At 45.0% G+C, this 24,729-nt stretch overlaps 2 protein-coding genes across 3 annotated transcripts in view; one reads left to right on the plus strand and one right to left on the minus strand.

Annotated features, from left to right (window-relative positions):
* Window positions 1–465: 465 nt before the first annotated feature.
* On the minus strand, window positions 466–23,599 carry LOC144106679 (uncharacterized). 2 transcript variants are annotated; one of them, XM_077639521.1, is made up of 5 exons: window positions 23,064–23,598; window positions 17,872–18,130; window positions 14,301–14,352; window positions 10,874–10,933; window positions 466–801 (listed from the first exon to the last, which is right to left on the minus strand). In XM_077639521.1, exons 1-5 carry the CDS (start codon window positions 23,400–23,402, stop codon window positions 522–524), a joined length of 990 nt encoding a protein of 329 aa, XP_077495647.1. In that variant the 5' UTR covers window positions 23,403–23,598; the 3' UTR covers window positions 466–521. The 2 variants fall into 2 exon arrangements, with proteins under 2 accessions (XP_077495647.1, XP_077495648.1); XM_077639522.1 differs by lacking the exons at window positions 466–801; window positions 10,874–10,933 and adding an exon at window positions 10,959–11,055 and having other exon boundaries at window positions 23,064–23,599.
* A 395-nt stretch (window positions 23,600–23,994) lies between these two features.
* LOC144106676 (uncharacterized) overlaps window positions 23,995–24,729 on the plus strand; it is a 33,737-nt gene continuing 33,002 nt past the window's right edge. Inside the window, exon 1 of the mRNA XM_077639518.1 lies at window positions 23,995–24,061. Coding sequence (XP_077495644.1) covers window positions 24,058–24,061 — 4 coding nt within the window. The 5' untranslated portion in view covers window positions 23,995–24,057. The remainder of the gene's footprint in view (window positions 24,062–24,729) is intronic.

The raw sequence follows: 24,729 nt of genomic DNA on the forward strand, positions 1-24,729 counted from the left end.
GGGGAGCTGTTACTTCTTTTTGGCTATTACATAATTTTCAAGCTTTCCAAAACTATGGGTGCCATTAAAAAAGATATATTCGCATTCGTGGCTCGATAATCACATAATATAGCTTGGTCATTGCCTCATTCAGTATCATTTTAAAGACACGGTTCTATCAGGTTCGCGTGGGAAATGAACAAAGACACTGCTTCAGAGTAACGGTTTTGGCTTGGTATCAGGAAACACATTTTATTAGTTATTCACCGAAATATACAAGGTAGGAAAGATATATAACGACCAACACCTATAAACCGAAAACCTTGCTTTTTTAAACATCCTGCAAAGCAAATAAAATCTGAAGAGACAGGATTCACACAAATGTCAATCAGAAAAATATTCTTCACAACCTTTCAGTTATTGCTTATGTCAAGACTATTCTTTCAGCGGCTAACTTCTTCATGCGGATCTAAATCTATACAGCGAAACAAAGGTTAGTTTTTATTGGACGTTCTACTGGCTTATATTTTGTACCAGGATGTTCAATTTCTCCTTTTTCTTTTAAAACAGAGCGCATTTTTTATTCTTTTGAAAACTGAATTATCAGTCTGTGCCACTTCGCTAGTGTAATCGCTGCCCAGTTTCCCTAAATTTTGAATGAACAATTCATGGTTACGCTTTGAGCGCGACAAGTTTTCATCGACCTGTTTTGCTGTAGCCTCGCAGGTGTTGTTGATTCCGGTGCTCCATGCATCCATCTCCCGTTTCATGTTCTCGCGACTTTCTTGCGTCTTCTTGCATTCTTTTTCCAGGGCGTCTGAGCTGTAAAAAACAACGAAGCGTCATTTTTCAGGATATCTCGAGCTAATGCACGCCTTTATTCTCTCAGAAATGACTACAAAACTTCTGTGTCCGTGCAAAAAAGACACAAAAACTTGAAAGGTTTACACATTTCTTTTCTTTTAAAGCTATGAAACAGTGTGCAATGGAATGTGAAGAGAAAGGAGACAAGTTATTACGAGCGCTGAGTCCCTTTACGGGCGATATCTTCCCTTCGAGTAAGAGGCGTATTTGATGCTCTTCTTTCTCACGCTATGTTTGTTTGCTTAAATCCAACCTTGGACAAACTAGCTCCCCGACGTTTATTACAGGCATGTCTTGCAGAATTAGTATTCTGTCCATTTTATGACAAAAGTACTATTGGGAATTCTTCAAGAAAAAAGTGCGAGGGTAGCAGCTGCCGACCCACGTGATGTACTACGCTATGACAAATTTGCAAAGTAGCAGTGACATGAGGTTGAACAGATGTCTATACTAGTCTGCTTGAAAGAGAGGAATGACTATGGAAATTTTAGTATGAGGCATGTCGTGTGATACCTCGCGGATTTCTCTCGATAAAAACCCGGTGTAATATTGACAGCGGGGAAAACGCATTCGCGTGCATGAACAGGAAATTACTTTGTACCCACAACGACGCCGTGAAGAGGCAGCCAAGATCAGCGCATGTGACGCGGTGAATACAAAGTTTCCAGAAGTGCTTCCTACAATAGCCATTCGACAGGACTCGCCTATTTGGTACTAACCAAATAACTCAAAAATACAAGATAAAATAAAGGGCTTTAAACTATTTGGGGTCGTCTTGTTTCATAAGTACCGCGTGTCAGCGAGGATGTTCTGCAATTCCTATAAATAGTTTGTTGAGTTAGAAGACCGTTTTTTCGGCATAACAACGTTGGCGGTGTAGCGCCTCAGAATTCATCTAAAACGCGGTAACTAGAATCGTTAACTATTAGTGATTAGTTGAGTTTTTAATGACTACTGTTTGTCTTCTTATTTATTGATAGGCGTCTGGCCTGGCTTAAGTATCTTGAAAATAAGTTTTATATATTGAAAACACAGTTAACCTCGGCACTGAGTCCCAAGAAAATTTGATTACGTCGTGTCAAAATGCACGTGCTTTCGGCAAGCTTCCAGACACAGGTAACCCTCCAGTTCACGTAACTCGAAGCAATCGCTAAATATTGTTGAGGTACAGCGCCGAGGGTAACAGCGTTTTTGAACTTCTTAAAAATTACATTTATATAACTTACGGAAGACTACACACCTCTCATTCAGGAGACTACGAATGCGTCATAGGTGAAAAGTCAGCCACCCAACATAGGTTAGAAAGCCAAGAGATTATAACATCTTGGTTGCATCCTGAAGAGCTACACAGCTGACAATGCTATGTAATCAAAATGGGCGCTTTTTTTTTACTAAAAACCTTCATTAAAAAATTGCAGACATCATAGGTTAAACATTCGGAATGAGCTGGTCCGTCATAAATAACGCGTCTACAGTACTAAACCGTTCTGTTTTATTGAAGATGCCAGCACTGCAATGAAAAGGTTCTGTCAATAATATACATGACAAGGGGTTTTCATTTTAGCCTTGTAGTCGGACTGTTTTATTAAAACGCAGACCTAAGGTTCTCAGAGGTGCGGATGACCGTCTCTGGCACTTTCAAGAGATCTGGAACGATGATGACTGAGAAAGCAGTCATGATGCAGAGCCCGGAAGCATGACCCACTGCGCTGAATATTCACGACCAGGAAGCTATTGCGGCTACGCATGCATCTTTGAATGCTTGCGGGCGGAAAGTGCGAGGGAAGAAACGCGGGTTAATGACATATTGGTCGATATCAAGAGGAAGAAATGGGTTTGGGCAGGGATTGTCATGTGAAGGCAAGACAACCGCTGGTCCTTAAGTTAACGGAGTTAATGCCTTGAGAAGGCAAGTGTAGCGGGGGGTCGGCAGAAAGTTAGTTGGGCTGTTCAGATTAAGGAGCTTGCAGAAATACAGTGGCCGCAGCTGGTACAGGAGAGGGTTAATTAGAGAGACATGAGAGAGGCTGTTGTTCAGCAGTGGGCGCAGTCAGACTGATGACGATGACGACCACAAGATCTACCGTCGCCATGATGCTGGAATCCGACGACTCTAGATGCCAGTGAGCTCGGGCTCCTAAAGGAATTGGGGTAACGTCCCTAATTATTGCCGCTTAAATTCTGATCGCAACCAATTTTTTCACTAACATTTTTTGCTCTTGCGACATTTCAACTAAGGGTGTTTTATTTCGCGCCCCAGTCGTATCTAAAAATATTTTTCAGTGTATCTAATCGTCGAGAGCAACATTAGGCATGAAATTAGGCATGAATCGAGCGGGCACGCACTCTGCCTACATTCCGGTATTGCTGTTCTAAAATTCCCCGCGCTACATCGTCTATGATTTTACACTGTGAAGTGGGTGATGAGAAGCATTTCATCTTACCGTGCCGGCGTTTTTCTGCCGACTCTAAGAGACTCCATGAAAGCCAGAGAAGACGGAACGTTCGTATGGACGACGTATTGCGCATCGTGTGCCCCGAGGGCTCCCAAACTGAGGAACGATTAGTGTCACGATTCCTTCTCAAGTTCTTAGAGGGCACATGCCATGTGGGTCAGTGGTAGGGACACAATCCCCGTACCCCTGGCCAGGGAAATATTTCTTCAATTGGGAAGTTTCTGACAAAGCTGTTTAGCCTTCCTTTGTAGCCGTATAGCTTCGTTCGGATGGATTCCAATGAGTAATTACCACCTTATAAAAATCTCCTAAAATAGTGACTCAGGCAGAGCAACTGCCCAAAACTCTCTGCAAGGCTAATCCCGCCCGTATATTACCACCAGAATTGCTATTCAGGACTGTCGTTTTCAGCGAAATCTTTGTTCAAAGTACAGTGTATGTTGATGTGCTGAATAGGCAGGGACTCCTGAGTGGTTGCTGTGTCTTGACCCATGTATAAGTCTTCCGGAATTTTGGTGTTTGGGAGGATTACGGTGAAACATGGCATGATAGTCTATGTGTTTCTTGTATATAAGGCAATATGTGGCTCAGCGAAGAGGTTTTTGTTGACGCACTAACGCTGCAAATATTCGACAGTGATTGAAGCGTCTAAGACCGAAGCTGTTTCTTTTCCTTGGCCACTGCTTCGAATCGAGCTTTAACTGCGAAAGGTTTATTGCCTGTTTCTAAATTCTGAACCGAAAATTTGTTGCTGGATGTCTTAGTTCGCAACGACACTTCTCTCAATTTCCCGTGAGTGGAGTGAAGTTTTCTTTTTTGGTATGATACTGACTTTGCCGCATAGCAATACCAGGGGTGTCGGAGCTGCGAAAAGCGGCAAATCGCGTTATTTAAGTGGTTAACATCTCAGCACAGTCCGGTTTTTGTTGTGTCAAGCTCCAGGTTTTGGAGATTTGTATTTTCTTAAAACTAATATTTGTGTCATTACGTAAAATTACCTAAAACAAATGAGGGCTTTTCAACGCCTGAAACTAACACCATGCGGCTGGAACAAGCAAGCACTAATACCAGCCAGCACAGGTCCGTCGGCTACGCACGGCTCAAATCACCTGTGGGCTTAAAACAAGAGATTCAATAGATTACATGGATGAATAAACAAATTAAAACATGCGTGCTAACTTCCTAACGATGTTGAGTTCCTTTATTGCGTGCTACAATCAATCCACTTGTCCATTGCTAGATGCTCAATGCGAACATTTGCCATTTATTATTGCTAAATATTGCGTGAAAAGGCAGGATCCCTGTGATATTTTTTTTCAGACTGCCTGTTTAGCAGAACGTATATTTTTGTATTATAGACAATTCTTAGTAAGTTTTATTCTATGAATAATTTACATTTATGAAATAGTCCGCTTCAATAGACGATATGCGAAAGGCGCAGCACCATCTCTCTGAGCTGGGAGAAGTAGGCCCGCCATGTTGGTTCGATAGAGAAAACGAAACTGCTGCCCAACGTTGGATCGAAACGGCTGCTCTTCGTTTTGAGACGTGAAATGCCGATGCGTTGTTGCGCTACCTTGTGCACTCGGCGAGGACGCTACGGTGCATGCGTGAACCACGTACGTTCCAGCTTCTCGCTTATTTTTATTTTATTGCGAAGCAATACTACTTTAGGTCGCACTTCAGCCCGTTCCGTGGCGAGGTGGTGGTAGGCATCATTGACCTTTAGCGTGACCTCGCTGCGTGACGTCACACCACGTGACCTAGAGTGACGTCACACCAGCTGTGTAAAAACGGGGCCCCATCTCACGCCGTCGCGAGGCGAGGCGGTAGCCAGCAACGGCGGCCTAACTCCCGCTCCTCTCACCAGGGGCGCTACGGTCGGTGTGACGTCACACCAGCTGTGTAAAAACGGGGCCCCATCTCACGCCGTCGCGAGGCGAGGCGGTAGCCACCAACGGCGGCCTAACTCCCGCTCCTCTCACCAGGGGCGCTACGGTCAGAGTGACTAAACGGCAGAGACGTGTCCAAGAAACCCCGAAACAGCGGCAGCAGCGGCTCGAGAAGGAACGTGCGTTTCGAGAGAAGGAAAACGAAAAGCGAAGAAAACAGCGTGCAGAAGAAACACCCCAGCAGGGACCAGAGCGTTCGAAGAAAAGACAGGAGAAATCTCTCACCAAGGCTGGCCCTGCTACGCAATCACCAGGCTTAACCAAGCTAAGCCACGGCCGTTTTTACTTCGTGCCAAGGTTTCAGAATGCCAAATGCCACGAGAGGTAAAATGTTTTATGGCTTATGGGGGTTTAACGTCCGAAATCGACTTAGGATATAAGAGACGCCGTAGTGAAGGGCTCCGGAAATTTCGACCACCTGGTTTCTTCAGCGTGCGTGGCATCGCAGAGTACACGAGCCTCCAAAATTTCGCCTGCATCGAAATTTGACTGCCGTGGCCGGGATCGAGCTTGCGTCTTTTGGGGCAGCAGCCGAGTGCTATAACCACTCAGCCACCGCGGTGGCACTAGGTAAAATGTGTCATCATGAGGACCAGTGCATAGCTTTCGCTTTCTGCGCTCCTTTTTAACTAAGTTTTATATGTTATATGCGTTTATATTAAGATATGAATCAGTCTCTTTTTTCTCTCTGGACAAAATTTGAAGCTGACTTAGAGTATCTGCTATCTTTCGGATAGCGCATAGGGGTCAGAAGTGAACATATCGACGCCGACTTGACTAGCGTAATAGAGTTGGCAAATTTTTTTAGGCGGAGTAGGCCTGTGTTGCCCAAGCTAGTAATCTAGTCGTGGAGAAGCGAATTCGTTAATTTACCGGCAAACCGTGGTCATGGGCACTCAGTGAGCTTCATTTAAAACCTCGACCGCTCATGCCGCGGAAAGCTGACTGAACTCACACAATCATATGCCGATTACTGCTTAGTTCTTGACGTGCTCTGTCGAGATTTTCTCATAATCAGTTAGTGTTAAAAGGGGTGGAAAGTTCTCTCCACCGTTGAGCTGCTACAAGGTCCCGCGCACTTTGGTAGTGCAAGCAGTGGTAGTGCAAGCAGTGCAGTGAGTGAAGCGTGGCTTTTGAAACTCCGCTCGCAAGATTCATGATAGCTGCACCCTTGTCAAGAAAGTACGCATAGCAAATGACGCACGAGCTCGACGAGCTCGACGGAACCAAAGAGGGAAACCGTGTGTTGCCAGACCTCCAAGCAGTCTCGCATATCGTCTATCGATCGGCGAAAGTTATATTGAAAACTGCTGTGCAGGGGGCGTACGAAAGAGTTATTTCGAACACTTGCTGGGCAGAAGAGGACAGTTTTAGTTACCAGTCGTGGGCAAGCCTCATTCTCACATATGAGGGCTTCGATCAATAAATTCAGGGTGAGGGAGGATGAGCGCACAAAACTTTGTGAGGACGAGGCAAGGGTAAGGGCGGAGAAATGGACGGGCTGAGAGTGAGCGTTTGTCAAAAATTTCGTCGCTATTCTGGCTCAAGCTTGCCGTCTGGGCCGCAGCTGATTCCAGAACACACATGTACTCAGGAAGTATGACTCAATGCACGAAATTAATTAAGAACTGTTGTTTAGTGGCAAGGGTACAAACGTCTTCTTGGAAGAGCATTCCCTCCCCTTCCCCCTCTCCTCAATCAGCCAGTCGAGCAGTCACAGGCACCCGGCCGCGGGTGCTGCTACACATGCGTTGGTCAAAGACTGCACAGACAGAGGTATGGTGGCAACTTCATCAATGAGCAGTGTCCTCGGTAGCTTGCTGTCTTAACCCTCCGCACGTTGCTGATTAGCTGCTCATGAGAGAGCCAGAGCTTTCGCGTTTTTTTCGACAAGAGTGCAGGGACTTTTTTTTTTACACGGGGTTCCCATTTACTCACTATTTCTGTTTATTTTGTACAATCCATGTACAAACACCTTGCCTTGCACAGTTTATGAATTGGGGCGGATTCTATGGGATGAAAATGTTCTTTACAGCTCAAACTCAAACTTACTTTGCGTTACTTTGCGTGCAAATGGAATTTGGAAGAAATCTGTTGCGATGTATATTAACAGCAATCCACGTATCCTCCAAGAGTTTCAGACGAATTTGATCAAGAGCTTCTGGAAGGTGATATGATTTCTTGACGGTGAGACTTAGAGGCAGCCTTTTCAAACGCCATCAAATATTTGGTTTACTTTACCGAACAGGAAGATTAGCTTCTGGTGGTCAAGATTCAATTTAAGTCCTTGGCTATTGCCTTTCCAAAATAACGTTGGTGTTTTAGACCGCTGGTTCCTTGAGTTACTAAACTTTAACTTCGTTCTAGATTCTCCGTTTGCAAGGGCAGCATATTCAGAGAAATGGAATATGAATTGGGTCCTATATTCCCGCTGTTCTGAGTGACCTGCTTGTTGCGTCCGAGGACCGTCATCTTTGCTTGCTGTAGAACCCTTCCAAGCAGTTATCAAGACTTTCAGGCATGACGAAGACTGTGTTCTTAACCTTTCCAGACCGGTGAACCTTTCCAGACTTGCATAGCTAGTAATCAAGTGGATTTCCGCGGCACGCTTGTTTTTGTCGAGGTGTCCTATGAATTCTTTTTAAACACTCTATCAAATTTCTTGATCGAAAGTAAGTCTTTAAATACTTTCATGATGGCTTGGTCTACGAAAAAAGACAGGTGAAAGCTCGCTCAAAATGAGGGAAACGCAGCAGTGTTAAAATAATATTTCTGAATCCCGTTAGTATGTCCTGCATCCACTCCATGCAGTGAAGCTTCAGCCTGCAGGTTGATAGACTCATCAACCCCGGGTTCCGGGCAGATCGCTTGCAAGCACCCTCCCAAAAGAGAGCGAGGGAAAAGAGTCCGCGCCACATTTCCTTGCTGTCACTTTTTTTCCCACCAACTGAATAGAATCGGGCACCGTTCTGCATGGACGGGATGTTCTCCGCCGCTAACAGCTCTTTCTGTGCCTAGAAAATTGTCAATAGAAAGCACAGCCCATGCATCATGAAGCACACATTGCTGTTCTTGTCGTGTGCTCGATTCAGTTGACACCATTTCCTTGGCCTATGGCGCAGTCTTAATTGGACAAACCGACAAGTGTGTCAATGATCGCCTACGTGAACACCGCTGCAAAGTGCAGATAGTCACTTCAGGGCACCTGTATGCGCACTGCGTGGATTCCGAGTGCGTGGCGTCCTTCGGAAGCTGCTCCAAAGTGCAAAATGCGGCAATAGATTGATTAGGGATATGATAAAGACTGGAAAATTTCCAGCCCCTAATACCACTTCGTGAGGATTCCTTCGATCACCTTCAGTTAAAGAGGAAAGGCGCACCTTTCGCTAACGACAATGGTCATCGACCATAAGTTGTTCCTTGTATTTCCCCGTCTTCCGCGCGATTTTTTTTTTCTTCCGAGCGCTACTATAGTAATCGAAATTCTTGCCTTCCCAAAGCTGTTTTCTTTCAAAAAATTTTCTTGTCCCCACCTCACTATTTTTTCCAAGTTTCTTTTTAATATCTTTCGCGCTTGATCAACGCCCCGTTTCCCGGTTGATTTGTAGGAACACTGCCTTAGCCTTGGATTTCTCCCAACTTTTGTACCTCCCTCGCACCTCCCCTCTCCGACTCTGATTGCGTTCTGCTTGGAGGTCATTCGTTTGCAGCCTCACTTCGCACGAAGGAAGCATCTCGGGCTCTATTCTCGCACCACCAAATCATCACTCATCATAAAACAGCCGTTTCAGCCTCCCAGCACCTCATGTACACCAAATTCAAAATAGAGTGTGGTCTTCCGGCAACTGCAGATAAACTGCTTCATCTCACCTTACCTCCTGCATCGCTACGACCCTGCCTCGGCCCTCCCACTCTGCTCATAATGTAGGGCTCCCAATGCCACCCTCATACACAAGCTGTGGGAATGCCCCCTACCTATCGGAGGTCCCCTCATACTCAACCCATAACCCTCCTCATAGGAGGCCTCTCTGTGAGCTGCGAAACCACGTGGCCAATTAGGGCTAGTGGAGGCCCAGGGCCATGGTCTATCGCAAATGTAGAAGTGCACTCTTGAGGACGGCTCTTTTTTCTTCTTAAAATAATGCTGTTCCTTCGCATCTTCCTCCTCCGCTGAGCCCACAGATGGTTTTCGCTTTTCCCGGCTTCGATGTTTCTCAATGGGCGGTTGCTTAAGGACGTTTCTGGTGACTGACCTTTGAGAAGTGCCACCCGTGTAAGGCTTTGCCCGGTGGTTTCGTTCTTTGTTCTGACCTCTTTAGTGCATGCTTCCAACTTGTGGAGTGTGCATTGATGGATAGGTTGGCCCAATTAATTAAGGGAGTTTATCCTCTACTGGTAGCGCGGAGAACTTTCAGCCTGAAGTTCTCCAAGCGCTCACTTGACTGGCTACTTATAGAGGCGGCGGCAGAAGTATTCTGTGCTTCTCACAGCTCCGATTCTTCGACGAATTTTATTTTAGTCTCTGCCAGGAGAGGTACCAGATTGATCATGCTGTTCCCAAGGATTGGTAAAGCATGAGCGTAATGCCTCATTTAATTACGCTGCTAATGCTGGCTACTGAAAAATTCGGAGTGCTAAGCTTAACTGACCCAAGCCACTGGAAACCGCTTGGAGCGTACGCAATGAACAATTAAACCTAGTTCGACACGGTAACATCGCCATTTATCCGCTATTGTAAATATAACGCGAACGTTAAAACTGCCGACTGTGAGGGTCAGGGAGGGCTAGGGAAGATGAGGGCAAGAGAGAAAGAGCAAAGGTGCGGGCACGGGAGGGCCAGAGAAGTTTGCAAGCTGAGGACGAGGGTGTGGGAGGGACAAGTATTTATTGGTGAGCGTGAAGGAAGGCGCAAATGAGAGCATCTGCCCATATTATCTGGTTGGTACCACCTTTTGGATTGGTTGAGTGGGAAACACTGATAAACCAAAGCCCAGAATAAAGCAGTTCACAATGCCCTAGCAGTCGCTTAAGCGACGCACAGATTGCACTGATCCACTGAACAATATTTCACCCCTTGCCAAGAAATTACTCATAATGCTCGCAAAAGCAATCTGTGTTGGCGGCACAGCTATTCCGCTCCGGATTGAAGCGCAGGATCGCAACAATTTGTTGCGGCGCAGCACCCAACATGAAAGCGCTTACGAAGTCCTAACAAAAAATGTGGCTATTTCTAATAGGCCGCTGGATGTCTATCAAAACAACCAGGTGCCTTCATGTCTAGTTTGAAATTGCCTGTAACAAATTTGTAAACATAGTGTCTTACCATTCATCAGTTTTCTGAGACCCCGTGACAAGTATTACTACGCATTGGAAACGAAGCTTTCTAACTGAGGAAATATACTGTTTAATGTCACTGGCAGGCTTCACTAAAATGCCTCTTGCAACATTTAAAATCAGGAACATAGAATACTCTGCAGTATGAATCCAGGCCGATGAAATGGCTGTGTAGAAGGAAAGCGGTTAATGTTAAGGAGAAGACATCAGTCAAGCCGACTACACATTGGGGTACTTGGCTTCACATACACGAAAATATTCAGTGAGAAAAGAGTATTTCATACTTACATTACTTGCAATGCAGCATCAAATATACTCCTCATAAGTTTTTCTTCACCGGCATAAATTCTGGAACAATAGGAGTCAGAACTGAAGTGCCTCAAAAATTTTGGGAATAAGGAGCCGACCCAGAAATGTCTGATTTGCACGCAGGATCGACAGCAGGCTCAAAGAGAAACAATAATGACGGTCTGTTTGGATCGAAGAAATATTTCAGTGTTAGTCATTGTGAGCAGTTTTCTACTACAAACGGTAATTGTTTTCTTCCCTACAAAACTGATAAAAGCACTATTACACAGCAATGATTCAACACTACTATTACATTCGTCACTTCAGGAGATCATTCGTAACCTCTAAAACCGCCCAACGACCCCTCGCAAAACATCCACACCTAACCCCCGGCCACATGTAACACAGTATAGACGCACAAGAAAGAAGACATTTTTCAGCAGAACTTGTTTGCCTAACTACTACAGAATTCAATGAACATATTCAATACGCGAAGCGTTCATCAACTGTAGGCTAACTATCGGGTAAGGTCTTTACGGGCGTGTTTGCGAGATTTTCTTCCTGAATTTGGAGTTTGTGGTTTAGTGATGGCTTGAAAAAGTGTTTCCTTAACAAGAATGTTCCTAATTTTATAGTACAATACGTAAAACTGGTAAGCCTGATTTTTACGCAAGTTTCTGTCTATCCGGCCGCCCCTTCATATCTCTGGAAAATCCTACAAATTGTTTGATGTACCAGAAATGTAGGTCTCAGAAGGATTTGAGCCTGCAGCCTCAGTGTCGACTACAGTGAGTTGTCAACATTGAGCGTTGATAAACAATGGCGTCTTTAAATAAAATCAACGTACAGAAAAGAGAAACACAACGCACACACTCAGGAGTACTGGTTGAAACAACAAATATTACTAACGCTATGAAGCACTCTGCCCCTTGTCTAGGTTATACTGTTGGCAGCATCATGCCTTTTAGTGCACCGAACGTCGGCAAAGAACTAAATCATACGAGAGACATCGCTGAGGACCGCAGGAACCTCTGAGGACAATTGCAAGCAGCAAGGAGAAGTGAGCCTCAGGCATATGGATGCATTTTCAGAATGTATTGTAGAATGTTTGATTCGATCAACTTTCAAACTTCGAAACTGTCAAATGCCTGTGATAACTCGAGGTGATATCAGTCTAAGGACAAGTGTTACAGCAGCAAGAAGGGTTTGCGAGGTTCCGCTGCGGATGTCACGGGTAGAAGTGCAAAGCATCTCCTGGGGAGATGTACCGGGAAAAGCATATCGTAAATCTTTATCTCACTGCCATTGTTTGAGATAGACAAGTCGGTGCGCAATCGAGTAGGAGTGTTCACCCGAGACATACTCTGGCGTAGCGGTCATTGCCTCTTTAAGTATGCCGACAGGAATGTAGTTCCTCGTCACATGCTTACACGGCCGAGAGGTTGTACTGCAGTGCCTGGGGCTGCTCGGGCGCCGGACATCATTTTATCAGGCTATGGAAGTGTGTGCAGGGACAAATCTTTTTTGAGCAGTTATTTTCTGGAGCCGTTTGCAGCGGCATGCATTTTGCAAACATTTGTTCAAGATAAGAGAAATCTTCGTAATGCCGAACTTGGCTGTGGGAGCATTTCTGGCCTAATTCTATGAAAAACGCGGCACAACGCGCGAGTATTCCGAGGCACACATACGCCCGTTCGGTGCCCGCCATTCTGAAGCAGCGTACGTCCTGAGTCGAAGAACAATCAGACGCCGCTGATGCGTGGGCCAATGCCCTCCCAGCACAAAAGCCCAACGGCGGATTATCGAGTCAACCATCGGGCTGAGAAAGGTCACTGCAACTCGACGGCCACCAAACTACATTAACTCGATGCCAGCGACTCCATAGTCGCAGCGTGGTCCGGAAAAATGATGAAAGTTTCTACCTTGTTTCTTACACTAAGCTTTCGAGGACTCAAGCATGAGAAAACAAGGAAATCCACAGTTCCTGAAATACGTATTTATCGCGAGTTTTACGCATTAGAAGACAGTTTTTCTAATATGCGTAACTTTTAAGAGCCTAAAACCTGCTTTGATCTCCCAGCCATTTTAGGAATTAGCTATTATTAGGTATGCCTGACATGTGGGATAACCCTTCGGGCCATTAGACGCAAGCCCTGGAGAGCCCTCCAGCAATATAACCCAAAGTTCGGCGTTCTGCACCGCCAGCCCTTTCAAGACTGGCAGTGTAATTTCCACCCAATTCCACTCTCAAAACGTTTTATGAGGTGACCTAAGTGAGTTGTAGTGAAGTATTACTTTAAGGGTCCTTGCTCTCCAAGAGCACGTTTCGTCCGGCAAGATAAGTTTCGCACGAGTGCCCCTGTCGCGCATGCCGTCGCCTCTTCTTGAAGAATAAATCTCGCCATCCTCTGGCTGTCGCGGTAAAAAAAAGCGGGTTAAGATATTCCATCCTTTAGTGCAACAACTGCCACATCATCTTTTAAGGCGAAAGCGTTTAATGGCTCATACTCCCGGTCGAGATCCTGTCCGTCCATTCCATCGCCAACCGCAAGTCACGACAACAGAAGTGGCGTCATACCATCCGTCAGTCCGTTACGCTCTTCAACTCGACAAGAAAGAAGAATATTTGCGCACAATTGGATTCGAACTACCATCCCTCCATTCCGCAGCCGAGCGTGCTAACGACAACGCTACTTTTTTTTCTTTAGTGAACGACTTTGCTACATCCTCCCCACGCATATGTAGATGTCCTTATCTAGGACGCTAGAGAGTTTGCAGAAAGGCGTCCAATCAGATGGATGCTTCCCAAACCCCCTCCAGTGCCTTCAGCATTTAAGATTCACAAACAATTGTGAACTTAATTAACATCTTAGGCACACATCAGTGACACCGCACTTTAGGTCAACAATGTGGCCCTCGAAGTTTTCATGAAAAACGCAGCCAAGGAAGTAAAACGTATTGAACCTTCCGCGTACTTAAACAGCCTACATTTATTGTAATACCACTTTTACAAAAAAAAAATGCGTTGTCTTCTTCAGTTCGCTGCAGGGAGTAGCTCCCCAAGTTCATTCAAGAGAAACCTAACAAGCTGTCAAGTCGATGAATGGTGCTACCCTGACACGTCAGAAGTAACGTGTCTGCATTGTATATGGAAAATATTCATCGGCCTGCAGTCTTTCTTGAAGCGGCCGGGAATGGAAGTTGAGCAGGAGGCCTCGGTGAGGGTTGACGTAAGCACATCACTTGAGCATATTCATCGATGTTACCGCAAAGAATGAGTGCCATATTTAAGAACAGTCTGTAGCAAAACCAAGATTTAAGCAAGTTATCACGTCTGCCAACACACTCAGCGTACCGCTTTACTTGTGGGTAAATGGCTCAATATACAAAAGCAATCAGCCTCAGCATAAGCGCTTTTTTGTCTTACCTGTGAACTTCAGAGAAAATGAGCTGGTCCAGGTTAGACACAGATGCACCCGCTGGAAGAAAAGTTTTGATGAATATGTAAAAACAGCAAAGAAATGAATGTGGTGCGTTTCAGAACCATATCCTGTGTTAGCAATAAAGGGCACATTATTTGCTGTCTATGAATAGCTTAACCACGACACCGTCTTAAGGTCAAGCTCGTCTCGTGGTTTTTCGGTTCCTGTTGAAATAGGATTTGCCATATAAATATTATTATATGCCAACATACATATGCAGCGATAATTGCAGGTTGGCCATTCTTAACGTGCTTGAACCCTATTGGATACAAATAACTGGTAGCTACAAATTCGGCTTTAAATTGCTAAAGGGCTAAGAGAATGATCCTACTACAAAACAAGATCACTTATATTTTCTTTGCCTGCCATAATCACACAACATCACGATGTTTTTCACTTGCCTATGAGGTATAAAGATACAGGATATAGGTTGCGCAGCTATGGCGTAGAGCTAAAGAATCTGCCTCGCGTGCAAGTGTAAGGCGGTTGGAATCCTGGGGCCGCGCAATTCGAGACCGGGTTTGGAAACAAAAAACAAGAAAACTCCGCGTGTCGATGGAATTGCATATCCAGGCCAGGGGTGTGGCCTGATCTTGGTGACCAGAACCGACAAGGTGCTCCCTCACCAGAACAGATTTTGACCACCCTGATATAGTATTTGGCCACAACCTTCTATGAACAAAACCAATTCGCCCTCGGCCATCAGTCCCCAGTGGCTGCGGAGCAACTAACCCAGGCGGCGGTCAGACCTGTGACGCAGTGGAGGCTGTTAAAAATCACTGCCTCCGGACAGACCGCCATAGGAGTCTGAAGCTGGCAACGTTTAACCCTTGAACCTTATCTAGTGAGGCTATCCAGTGAACTTAGGAGGACAGGTGAGTCGCATACAGTACAAAAGTACGGGCACAAACTGTGCTATCGCGGATTCGCTAACAGACGAGAACAAGGTGTGGGGTTCCTCATTAATCAGGATATAGCTGGCAACATAGATGACTTCTATAGTATAAACCAGAGGGTTGCAGAATGTAAGAGCTGAAGGGGATGCTGGCCTGAGCGCTTGTATCTAGCCATGAGGACCAGACCCTTGAAAGCTTCTATGAAGACGTGAAATCGGCGAAGAACAAAGTAATATCATGGTACACTGTACTGATGGGTGACTTCAATGCGAAGGTGGGAAAGAAGCAGACTGGCGACCAGGCGGTAGTCGACTACGAGATAGGTTCTAGCAATAGCAGGGGAGGGTTACTAGTAGAGTTCGCATATAGCAATAATTTATGGACCATGAATACCTTCTTCTGAAAACGAGAGAACAGGAAGTGATGAACTGGACCTCGAAGAGCCGAAATAGTGGGACTTAAAATGAAATAATTTCATACCACGCGCTAACTCTGCCATTGTGCAGGATGTGGGGATCCTCAGAAAGGTGCAATGTGGGGACCACAGAATGGTAAAGTCTCGAATTAGCCTATATTTGAAGAGTGAACAGAAGGAACTAGCGAAGCGGAAGTCTAATAACGACTTAGCTGTAAGAGGGAAAGTAGAGCGATTCAGGATTTCGCTGCTGAGCAGATATTCGGTTTAACGGCGGAAAACGATCTTAGTGCAAACAGTGTGAATGATAACCTCACTGTTGTTATTATTGAGTGCACCGTAGAAGTAGGTAATAGGATGGTTCGACAGGATACCGGCAGGCTATCTTAGGAGAGGAAAGATGTAATCAAGACACGCCAAAGCATGAGGGCGTCTAGCTCTAGAGACAAAACTGAACAAGCAGGGTTCGAAAAATTAAAAGTAAGCGCAAGATAGCCGTCTTTAGGACGTTTAATATGGAGAAAATGGGACATGTTTTAAAGAACGGAGGTAGCCTATGAGCGGTGAAGAGGAAACTAGGCATAGGTAAAAACCAGGTTATATGTTAAGAGACAGGAAGGCCAAGTCATTAGCAGTATGGATAAGATAGCTAAAGTAGCCGAAGAGGTCAACATAAATCTATATAGTAGTTGATGTTTACAGAACGTTAACTTGAGAGACCTTAGCGAACAGCAATGCGTCATCCCGTCTGTAACGAAAAAGGAAGTAAAGAAAGCCTTGGGAGCAAAGCAAAAGAGAAACGCAGCTGGTGAGGACCAGGCAACAGGAGGTCTCTTGAAGGATGGATGGGCAATTTTGCTAGAAAAATTAGCCGTCCGGTATAAGCAATGCCTTATGACTTCGACCGTACGAGAAGCTTGAAACAACGCTAATGTTACCTTAATTGATAAGAAAGGAGACGCGAAGGTCTTGAAAAACTACAGGCCGACCAGGTTACTGTCCGTTCCCTACAAGGTATATACTATGGTAATCTCTAATAAAGTCAGGGCAACCTTAATATTTAATTGACCCAATTATCGGGCAGGCTTTCGAAACAGATATTCCACAATGGATCATATTCACACTATTAATCAGGTGCTAGGGATATGGACTGAGATTAGCCAACCCCTATATGTAGCTTCATTGATTGCGAGAAAGCATTTGACTCAGTCTAGATCTCGGCAGTAAGGCAGACATTTGGGAATCAGGGTGTGGAAGTGCCTTATGCGAAGATACTAGAAAAAGTCTACAGCAACTGCGCAGCCACCACAGTCATGAATAAAGTGAGCAATAAAATTTCAAAAACGAGGCCGTCAGGCAAGGAGCCACCGTATCGCCAGTGCTAACCACCGCGTGTGTGCTGCAGGTATTTTGAGGTCTGAATTAGGAACAGCTGGGGATAAGAGTTAATGGAGAATACCTAAATAATCTGCGATTCGCTGATGACGTTGCCTTGCTGAGTAGCTCAGGAGATCAATTGCAAATTATGATTAGTGACTTAGACAGGCAAAGGAGAAAGGTGGGTCTATAAAGTAACGTGAAAACACCCCAAACAACATAAAGTAAACCAAAGTGCGGCCTCCTTGGCAGGGCTTAGCCTCGGCAGGCATCTCGAAATGACGAGGACGTCGACCCTCAGTCCTTGGGCTTAGTAGCCGGACTCTAAAGGAGGAGGAGATGGAGGAGGAGGAGAAGGAGGCGGAAGTGGAAAGGCATGAACGTTTACCAGAAGAATAACCAGTTTACTGCCATGCTTGGAGGGAAAGGTGTGAGAGATAAAAAGATGAATCAGTAAAGAGAGCAGAAGCGGTTTAAAATGTTCAGGTTGCGTCCGTTTCATGCAGCGCTTCTTCCTTCGTCTGAGAGGTTTGTTACATTTGAATGCTGTGTCATTACTATGCAGTAAATATTTTCCGGGAATTAGTGATGAAAGAGTCTTTCTAGAGCAGATGCCCAGCTCTCAGTGCAATTAACGTGGTTGACCAAGAACAGCTTCTAAATATCTGTTATTATCAAGAGCTTCTTACTTTGTAGAGCTATCAAATAGCCATAATAGGAAGAGGCGGGCTAGGTGATGACTTGCAGCATTATGCATCTTAAAAACGCGCAAAAACACAAGGGACTTGTGTTTTTGTGCGGTTTCTTTTAGACATACTTTTTACTTACGGTTGAAGTGAGCCACGACTTTCTTTGCGTTTTCAGTTCCAAAAGCGTTGACGAGGTGTTCTGCTCTAATATTTGACATATCTGCTCTCGATTTTACGCCGCAGGCATGGAGTTCCTTTCCTAGGGCATCCACTTGGTTATCATTAAGGTCAGGGAGCAGCTTCAAAATTTCGCCAATAATTTCGTCGACAGAAAGTTGGCTGCGCTCAGAAGGCTGTGAGGTACCGATCCCTCTGATAGGCCCTTGATCGTCAGCTGCCTGCAAAGAAGTTGAAAACATGTCAGTTTGAGAATTGTAATGGCGTGTATTCGACACATTTTGAAACGCATGCAACCTTTTGTCTCATTAATAAAGACAACAAAACAGGAGAAAAAAATTGGCGTCTTCTTAACCACAGTCTTAAATAGGAAAAGACGATAGCATTTAGGTTGCCACATCTGGTGTCTACACTGAGTGTCTAGGGTAATTTGAGTGTCTAATTGTACGTCCGAGTCATCATCTTCTGGAATATTGGATACATTCAGTTTATCACAGCATGTCTGTTTTGAGTGTTTAATGGTACGCCCCAGTCCTCATCTTCTGGAATATTGGAGTACATTCGGTCGTATCATAGTATGTCACAGTATGAGATAATACGTATCCGACAAACTAATCTTTCTGACTCTACCGATTAGACGCTACAAATATACTCTAATCTATTTTCTTTGGTGAGCCGGCTTCCCATATTTTGGGGCTCCTTTCGAATTTTGGCGATGGCACCTTCAACATTTTGACTGTACTTAGATTATCTGGTTTGGCAGTGCTCTTCAATAAGTACGCTCGATGGTGGAGGGGGGGGGGGGGGAAGGGGGAGCACGTAGTATCATGTCGTCAATGCCGTCTCATTTGCGTTCACAGATCTCGGGGAGGGAGTCCTCATACCACTGCTCTACCTTCTTGGTGATAGCTGGTTTGCACCTGCGCATATTGGAATCTCCCGAGCATATTACATTGGCTGCGCTGATCTTATCTGCCTCTACTACTACCACCTGACTCTCCGGCGCCTTTTTTTTCCAGTGGTAACACATGCGCGTGGCCTGCACCGTCTTCATCGGCTTGAACGTGACAGCGTTGGTACCCTCATGTCGGAAAAATTCTCGAGCAATTGCAGCCGCTGCCGCAGGGTTGACGTCGCCGGCGATAGCTACCGTTTGTAGCCTGGAGCTGAGCGACCAGCCACTCCGTCAAGCTAGGCGGGCCACATAGGTCACGTGACCTTGTGGTGTCATCACAACCTGCCAGCCAGATGGAGCAAACTGCCCACCGTGGCAGGTGCAGTTAAATTAACGACTCTTCAAAAGAGTTTGCTCGAGAAGAGCAACCTGTATGTCTTTCATATACACCACCGGCGGCAGCATGTGTCATCGCAGTGCGGTGGCGCATCACTTAACCGCTGCGCCACTGCGCCAGGAGTGGTGTAAGGACTACCAGCGATCAATAAATGTGAAGTCGAGAATTACCCATGAAACATATTCGCATTCACTCATTAAGGCGATCGCGCCATACGATTGAATTGGAGCCCCGACACTGTGGTTCAGTGATTATGGCGCTCGTTCTCTTAACTGAAAGACGCGGGTTTGGTTACGGACGCTGTGGTCGAATTTCGATGGCTAGGCAATTCCAGAGGCCCGTGCACTGTGCGATGTTAGTGCAGGTTAAAGAACATCAGGTGGTCGAAATTTCTGGAGACATTCACTACTGTGTCCCTCATAGCAATGACCGCCTTTTGGATGTTAAACTACTGTAAAGCGTGAACCTTATATTGCAGCTTAAGCGGCCCGTCTAATTTTTTGTTCTCATCCAAGTGCGAAGGCGACAGTTATTTGTGGCACGTATTCAAGTCTGGCCATTCTGTGTTTGAGTAGTGACAATGACCAGGTGAATTTATGCCCCTCCCAACTTATGTTTTCCTCTCTGTTCCTTCCTGCGGGTGATTTTCTGGCGCCTCTAGAGATAAAAAAACTTCCTACCATCAGCTTCCGTGCATGGTAAAAAAGGCGCTGATTACGCACAGCGCACACAGAAAGTTTCTTGCTTGCGATTCCAGCTCAGTTTCAAATCTTGTTTTAAGGTGAAATCTTTTCTTTCCTCATCAGTTTGCACAAGACCAGTCTTTAAGAATCATGTACAAAGAGTGTCCACTCCATATGCCATCCAAGGCCATGAAAGTAGTCGATAATTGACAGAATGTACACATAATTAATAAGTGTCAAGTAATGACTATATTACAATTTTATTAATGAAATAATAATAATTAAAGGATCATAATAAATGATGATAATAATTACACTGTGTAGCATGTTGTAAATTGAATCCAGATATAGAGAACACATCGAATTTAAAGAATGTGCAGGATGTCGCAGCTTGAAACCGGATATAGCATACACATCGGATATAAGGAATGTTTAGTATGTCATAGCTTGAAACAGAAATTATTCCGAGAAGCTTGAGGGGATCGTGTTGAGCAAGGTATTGAGGCTTACGCCTTGGTGCTTGTAAAATGACTTAAGTGCGTGCTCCCCTTAATTTTTTGCTTTTCTAACTGGTTCAGATGTTCACAGCCCAGGAACTGAAGCTACAGGCTATGAATTTTCTTTGTTGTGCTCTCAGTTGTGCATATATTATGAAACGAAGCGTTTAATCACTAACGCAAGGTTGCTCATGCTCGCTTGACATTCATTCCTTTGGCTTCTCTCGAGGCTCGGAACTGCCTAATGCGTTACTAGACAGTTAGTAGTTGCAGCTTGTCGGCAAAATAATTTGTGCGCTGATTCATCTGCGCCGCCTCAAACGCCTGGGCCAGAATAGACTAAAGAATATGATGATGTCACAGGAGAAGATTACAAAGCGGTCAGTGGCCCAAGGTGGATCGCTTTCGCTACGCAAGGCGGCAGCTAAATTTTTCGATCACCTTCTGTCGTGTAATGTTCTCTGGCTTGAGGCTAAGTATCAATATTGCCACAGGTATTCAGCGCCCCGGCATAGCACCTTCATCACTGAGGTGCTGCAATACCGCTCCGTCTCCCCTGAGACCTGGTCCTGCCCAGCGCCAACAGTGTCCCTTAATCTCGAATCGACCGCGTGACCTGCTTTGTTAACGTTCGTCTTGGACCTGGCAGCGTAGCCCGTCTGCGACCGCCTTTGCAACGTCAGCCGCTCTTCTGACGCCCTGACACTCACGTTCTGACCAGAGGTGACACTGCAGAGACTGTGCACTGGAATTAGTGGTACGTATAGATTGTATTTGCGCACATACTGCCTGACTCCACAGTTATTTCTATGTACACAAATCAGGGTGCCAGCCTGGCAACGACTATAGCTCCTAAAAGTGCACCTGCGCTTCGCCATTGGATCAGCCGCCATACAAGCCTATTTCAGCTGCCGCAGGGCTATGGAGGACATCTGGCATAATCGGATGATAATCGCAAGACGGAATCTGCTGGACTGGAATAGCGTGCCTCAAGTGAAACCGAAAGAAGTCAAACAGAAACTATCGCAGTAAACAATCAGAAGGCACAAGTGACTGAATGGTAGTGGCCAATATATTTAGGTTAGCACAGATGCCTCTGTCAGATTTCTCAACAATCAGAAATACATAAATAGATGCCCAGCCTTAGATAGGTTCCTAAATAGAGCTAGCCAATCAGCAAGTTTTATACTTCAGTAAAGGTATCCCTCTGATTAAACCAGAACAATCGATAGCTGTTTTAACAGTTTTGATTGCATATAGTTGTCTCCCGGATATCTTTATTAAAAGCGTTATTTGCGTAATCTCTACAAAGAACAAATGTTGTGAATTTGTAATATACGGTATTGACAATTTACAAGGCTCTAACAAGCTTTTAAATTTAACTCTACAATGTGAGTTCCTCAAGATGCATAACTTACATGTATTAATTTTGCATTGCATTATTTGCATTTTAGGGATTAAACTGTTGAAGGGGCAACACTCTCGACCCCTCAGATTTCTCCTTGGTAAAACGAATTGGTCAATCGGTCTGCAAACGCCACCTCAAGGACATTTTCAGATTAAAGCGCGTCCTTGTAGCAAGGGAGCTAAGTTTTACAAACAGAGCTCTTTTTCTTTTCGATGCCAAGAGCAGACACTCTTAATCTTAACGTGGCACTGTACTATGTTGAGGCAGAAACAGAAATGGAAATCGAGCTGCGCTGAGGACTATGAAGTGTTCGTTCTTTGGATGTTTTCTAGCTGACCAGAAAAAGCAGCCAAATGCTAGCACGTTTTGTTTCGACAGGCAAATATGCAGTGCTCAAGCTTTGCAGCAACATACCCCTGCGTGCTTATAAACTCCGTGTCATTAGCAATAAACAGGTCTAAGCCGCAATACAAATTGATTTATTATGCTCTAAGCAATTTCTTTTTTCCTGGCTGTTTACGAAGTCGCCCATTTTTTTACGAGAGCCTTCCAATCGTGCTAATCGTTTTCGATGGAAGGGTACTGTATGGCGAGTCGCCAGGAGTACTTGACGTGCTGCGGTATCGTACCCCAGGAAAAAAGGTACGACATTTAAAATCTGAACGATTCATATTTTGGAAAGCTTGCATGGGAATGAATTTGTGCTTTTTTGCTACTTTTACTAACGCATTACTCAAAAGTAAGTGTTTTGCTTAGGTTTGGCTGCCTATGCGGGGCGTAATGACGCTAGACCATTATCAGCTGACTTAACCCAGGGCATTCGGTCGGAGCCATGGGAAACCATGCAGACAGTTGGGGTGTCATTTCTCTTTATAAGCAGAATGGATCTCGTTTCATAGCTATGGCAGGCATATATTCGCCGCTCTCTCCGCTTCGTCGTTTTTGTTAGTGGGCTCAAGCCTTAAATGGCAGGTATCCACCGCGGGTGACTTTCAAAGGATTAGTTGGTGAGAGATCATAACTGAGGCCAAACTTTAGCTTTTTTATAGAAATGAATCTCTCTCCTCGTCCTCTTGGCTCAGAAATGAATATAACAAAGCAATGTCTTAAATATTCCTTGACATTGATTAATGATACCTCGCGGCAAGTTACTGCATGTCTTTAGGCACAAATGTCACACGAACCTTGAATCGTGCTTAAAGAGTCAGGGTATATTTCAGGCGATGGTGGCAAGGGCGTTCCTGGCAAAAGCAGCATTGAAAATTTGAGCCTACCTGTTCAACTGGTACCAATGGTCCCGATGCTGGCTCCAGCTTTTGATTCGCAGGCTGGTCAGGTTGTTCGTCGCCCGGCGATCGTGCAGAAGCAGTCTCCATCGCGAGGTTACAAGAGGCAGTGGGTGCACTGGCATTCTTGTCGTCTAGGTCGGCGGAATCCTTACGTCTCCATCGGGACTTTACACCATCAACTTCTGTTTCTTTTTCGATCATGCTTTGGCATTCTAGTTGACTATCATCTTGTCCAGGGCCAAGCGTGACGCAACATGAGTCCTTTTCCAACTGCGGGTTCGACGTAATTCCTGAAGTCCCAGCTGCATTCTCCGGTGCAGCCATGGAGAAAGCCGAATCGTGTGTCGAATTAGCGCTACAGATGAGGAATGCCAGAAGGTGGCGTAGATCGGCGGTTGCTGAAACAATTCAACGAGACAATGTTCAAGGGCCCAGTATGTGTATTACAGACAACGAAAAAATTCAGTGGATGGTACCTGTGATTTAAACGTACAAAAAGCGGTACTACCTAGGCTATGCCTTAGTGATCCGCGCTGAATATAGGCAAAATGTGTTCTGCTTGTACAATAGGTCTATAGAAGGAAAGAAGAGGGTTCCTGGGAATAAGGATAACGAAGATAAAAGACTCCTTCTGATTGGCCTCTGCGAGGAAGCGACCCGTCAGTTGACACTCAAGAGGCGCTTACTGGTTCGACCTTACATTGTTGTGTTCTAACGTTTTCTGACGTCTCTCGGAGGCGTCCCTGCGCCCTTTCCCATCTTAGATTACAGGCTGCGAAGAACCTTATAGCTGCTGAACAATAAAGATAACGACAGTGCGCTCCTAAAGATGGAGTGATGCTTCCCGCCCTTAAGATAACGATACCAAAAATTGCTATTTAAGCAACGCCCTCTTGTACCTTTTGCGCTCCTCTGGCTTTCAGCATTGTGCCTACCTAAGCTTTCATTTTCAGGAGAACTGCCTGACTGCACCTGCGTGATGGGTAAGCCTGATTACTGCATTATCCGTTTTTGAACAGTTCCAGCGTGTGATAATCAGGAAAGCTTAGACATCATATTCAACATGGCTTCCTTTTCAGCGTACATTACAAGTATTAAGCGCTGTATTTTCAACGAGTCCTCCTTAGGGACGCATACGCGGTGCAATTATGGGCGTGCGGAGTCGTGTTCAACTCTAGGTTTACATTATTCTTTTGATATCACCAGTAGAGAAATTATTTAAAGTGATCTTTCGCATTTTTCAACATTCCTTAATTACTTCACTTATAAACGAGCTTTTTCACTACAATGAGAAAAATGCCTTAGATGGCGGAAACTAGCGTGGAAAAAGCGGACGTGTAGATTTGGCTGAAACTCGAGAGCATATATGAAATGTTCCCTGTCACGGAGACATCACTCTCTGAAATGTTCAAAACGTTTTTCTCACGTTCGCTTGTGCTCGACGTCAATAAATGAAAAATAAAACGTGCGAAATGAACTTCACACACAAATTACATTTATAAATTTACTATCATACTTGTCTTTAACCTAAAACATCTACGTTGCTTAGTACCTTTACTTAGGAGTTTTGTTAGGTTTGTCACTTATTTTATCACGCTCAAAAACTGAAATTCCCTTGAAGAAACTTGGTTCTACCTTGGTGGTTTTAACT

The sequence above is a fragment of the Amblyomma americanum genome, chromosome 10 (genome assembly GCF_052857255.1).
Source record: "Amblyomma americanum isolate KBUSLIRL-KWMA chromosome 10, ASM5285725v1, whole genome shotgun sequence".
Taxonomy (NCBI): Eukaryota; Metazoa; Arthropoda; class Arachnida; order Ixodida; family Ixodidae; genus Amblyomma; species Amblyomma americanum.

What these genes read in the sequence shown, in the direction of transcription:
- LOC144106679 (XM_077639521.1), bottom strand. Translation starts at nt 23,402, where the DNA reads ATGGCTGCACCGGAGAATGCAGCTGGGACTTCAGGAATTACGTCGAAC. An exon ending in CATTGGTACCAGTTGAACAG is followed by an intron (nt 18,131 to 23,063) that starts GTAGGCTCAAAT and finishes ACTTCTTTGCAG; the next exon opens with GCAGCTGACGATCAAGGGCC. An exon ending in ATTTTCTCTGAAGTTCACAG is followed by an intron (nt 10,934 to 14,300) that starts GTAAGACAAAAA and finishes CTATTGTTCCAG; the next exon opens with AATTTATGCCGGTGAAGAAA.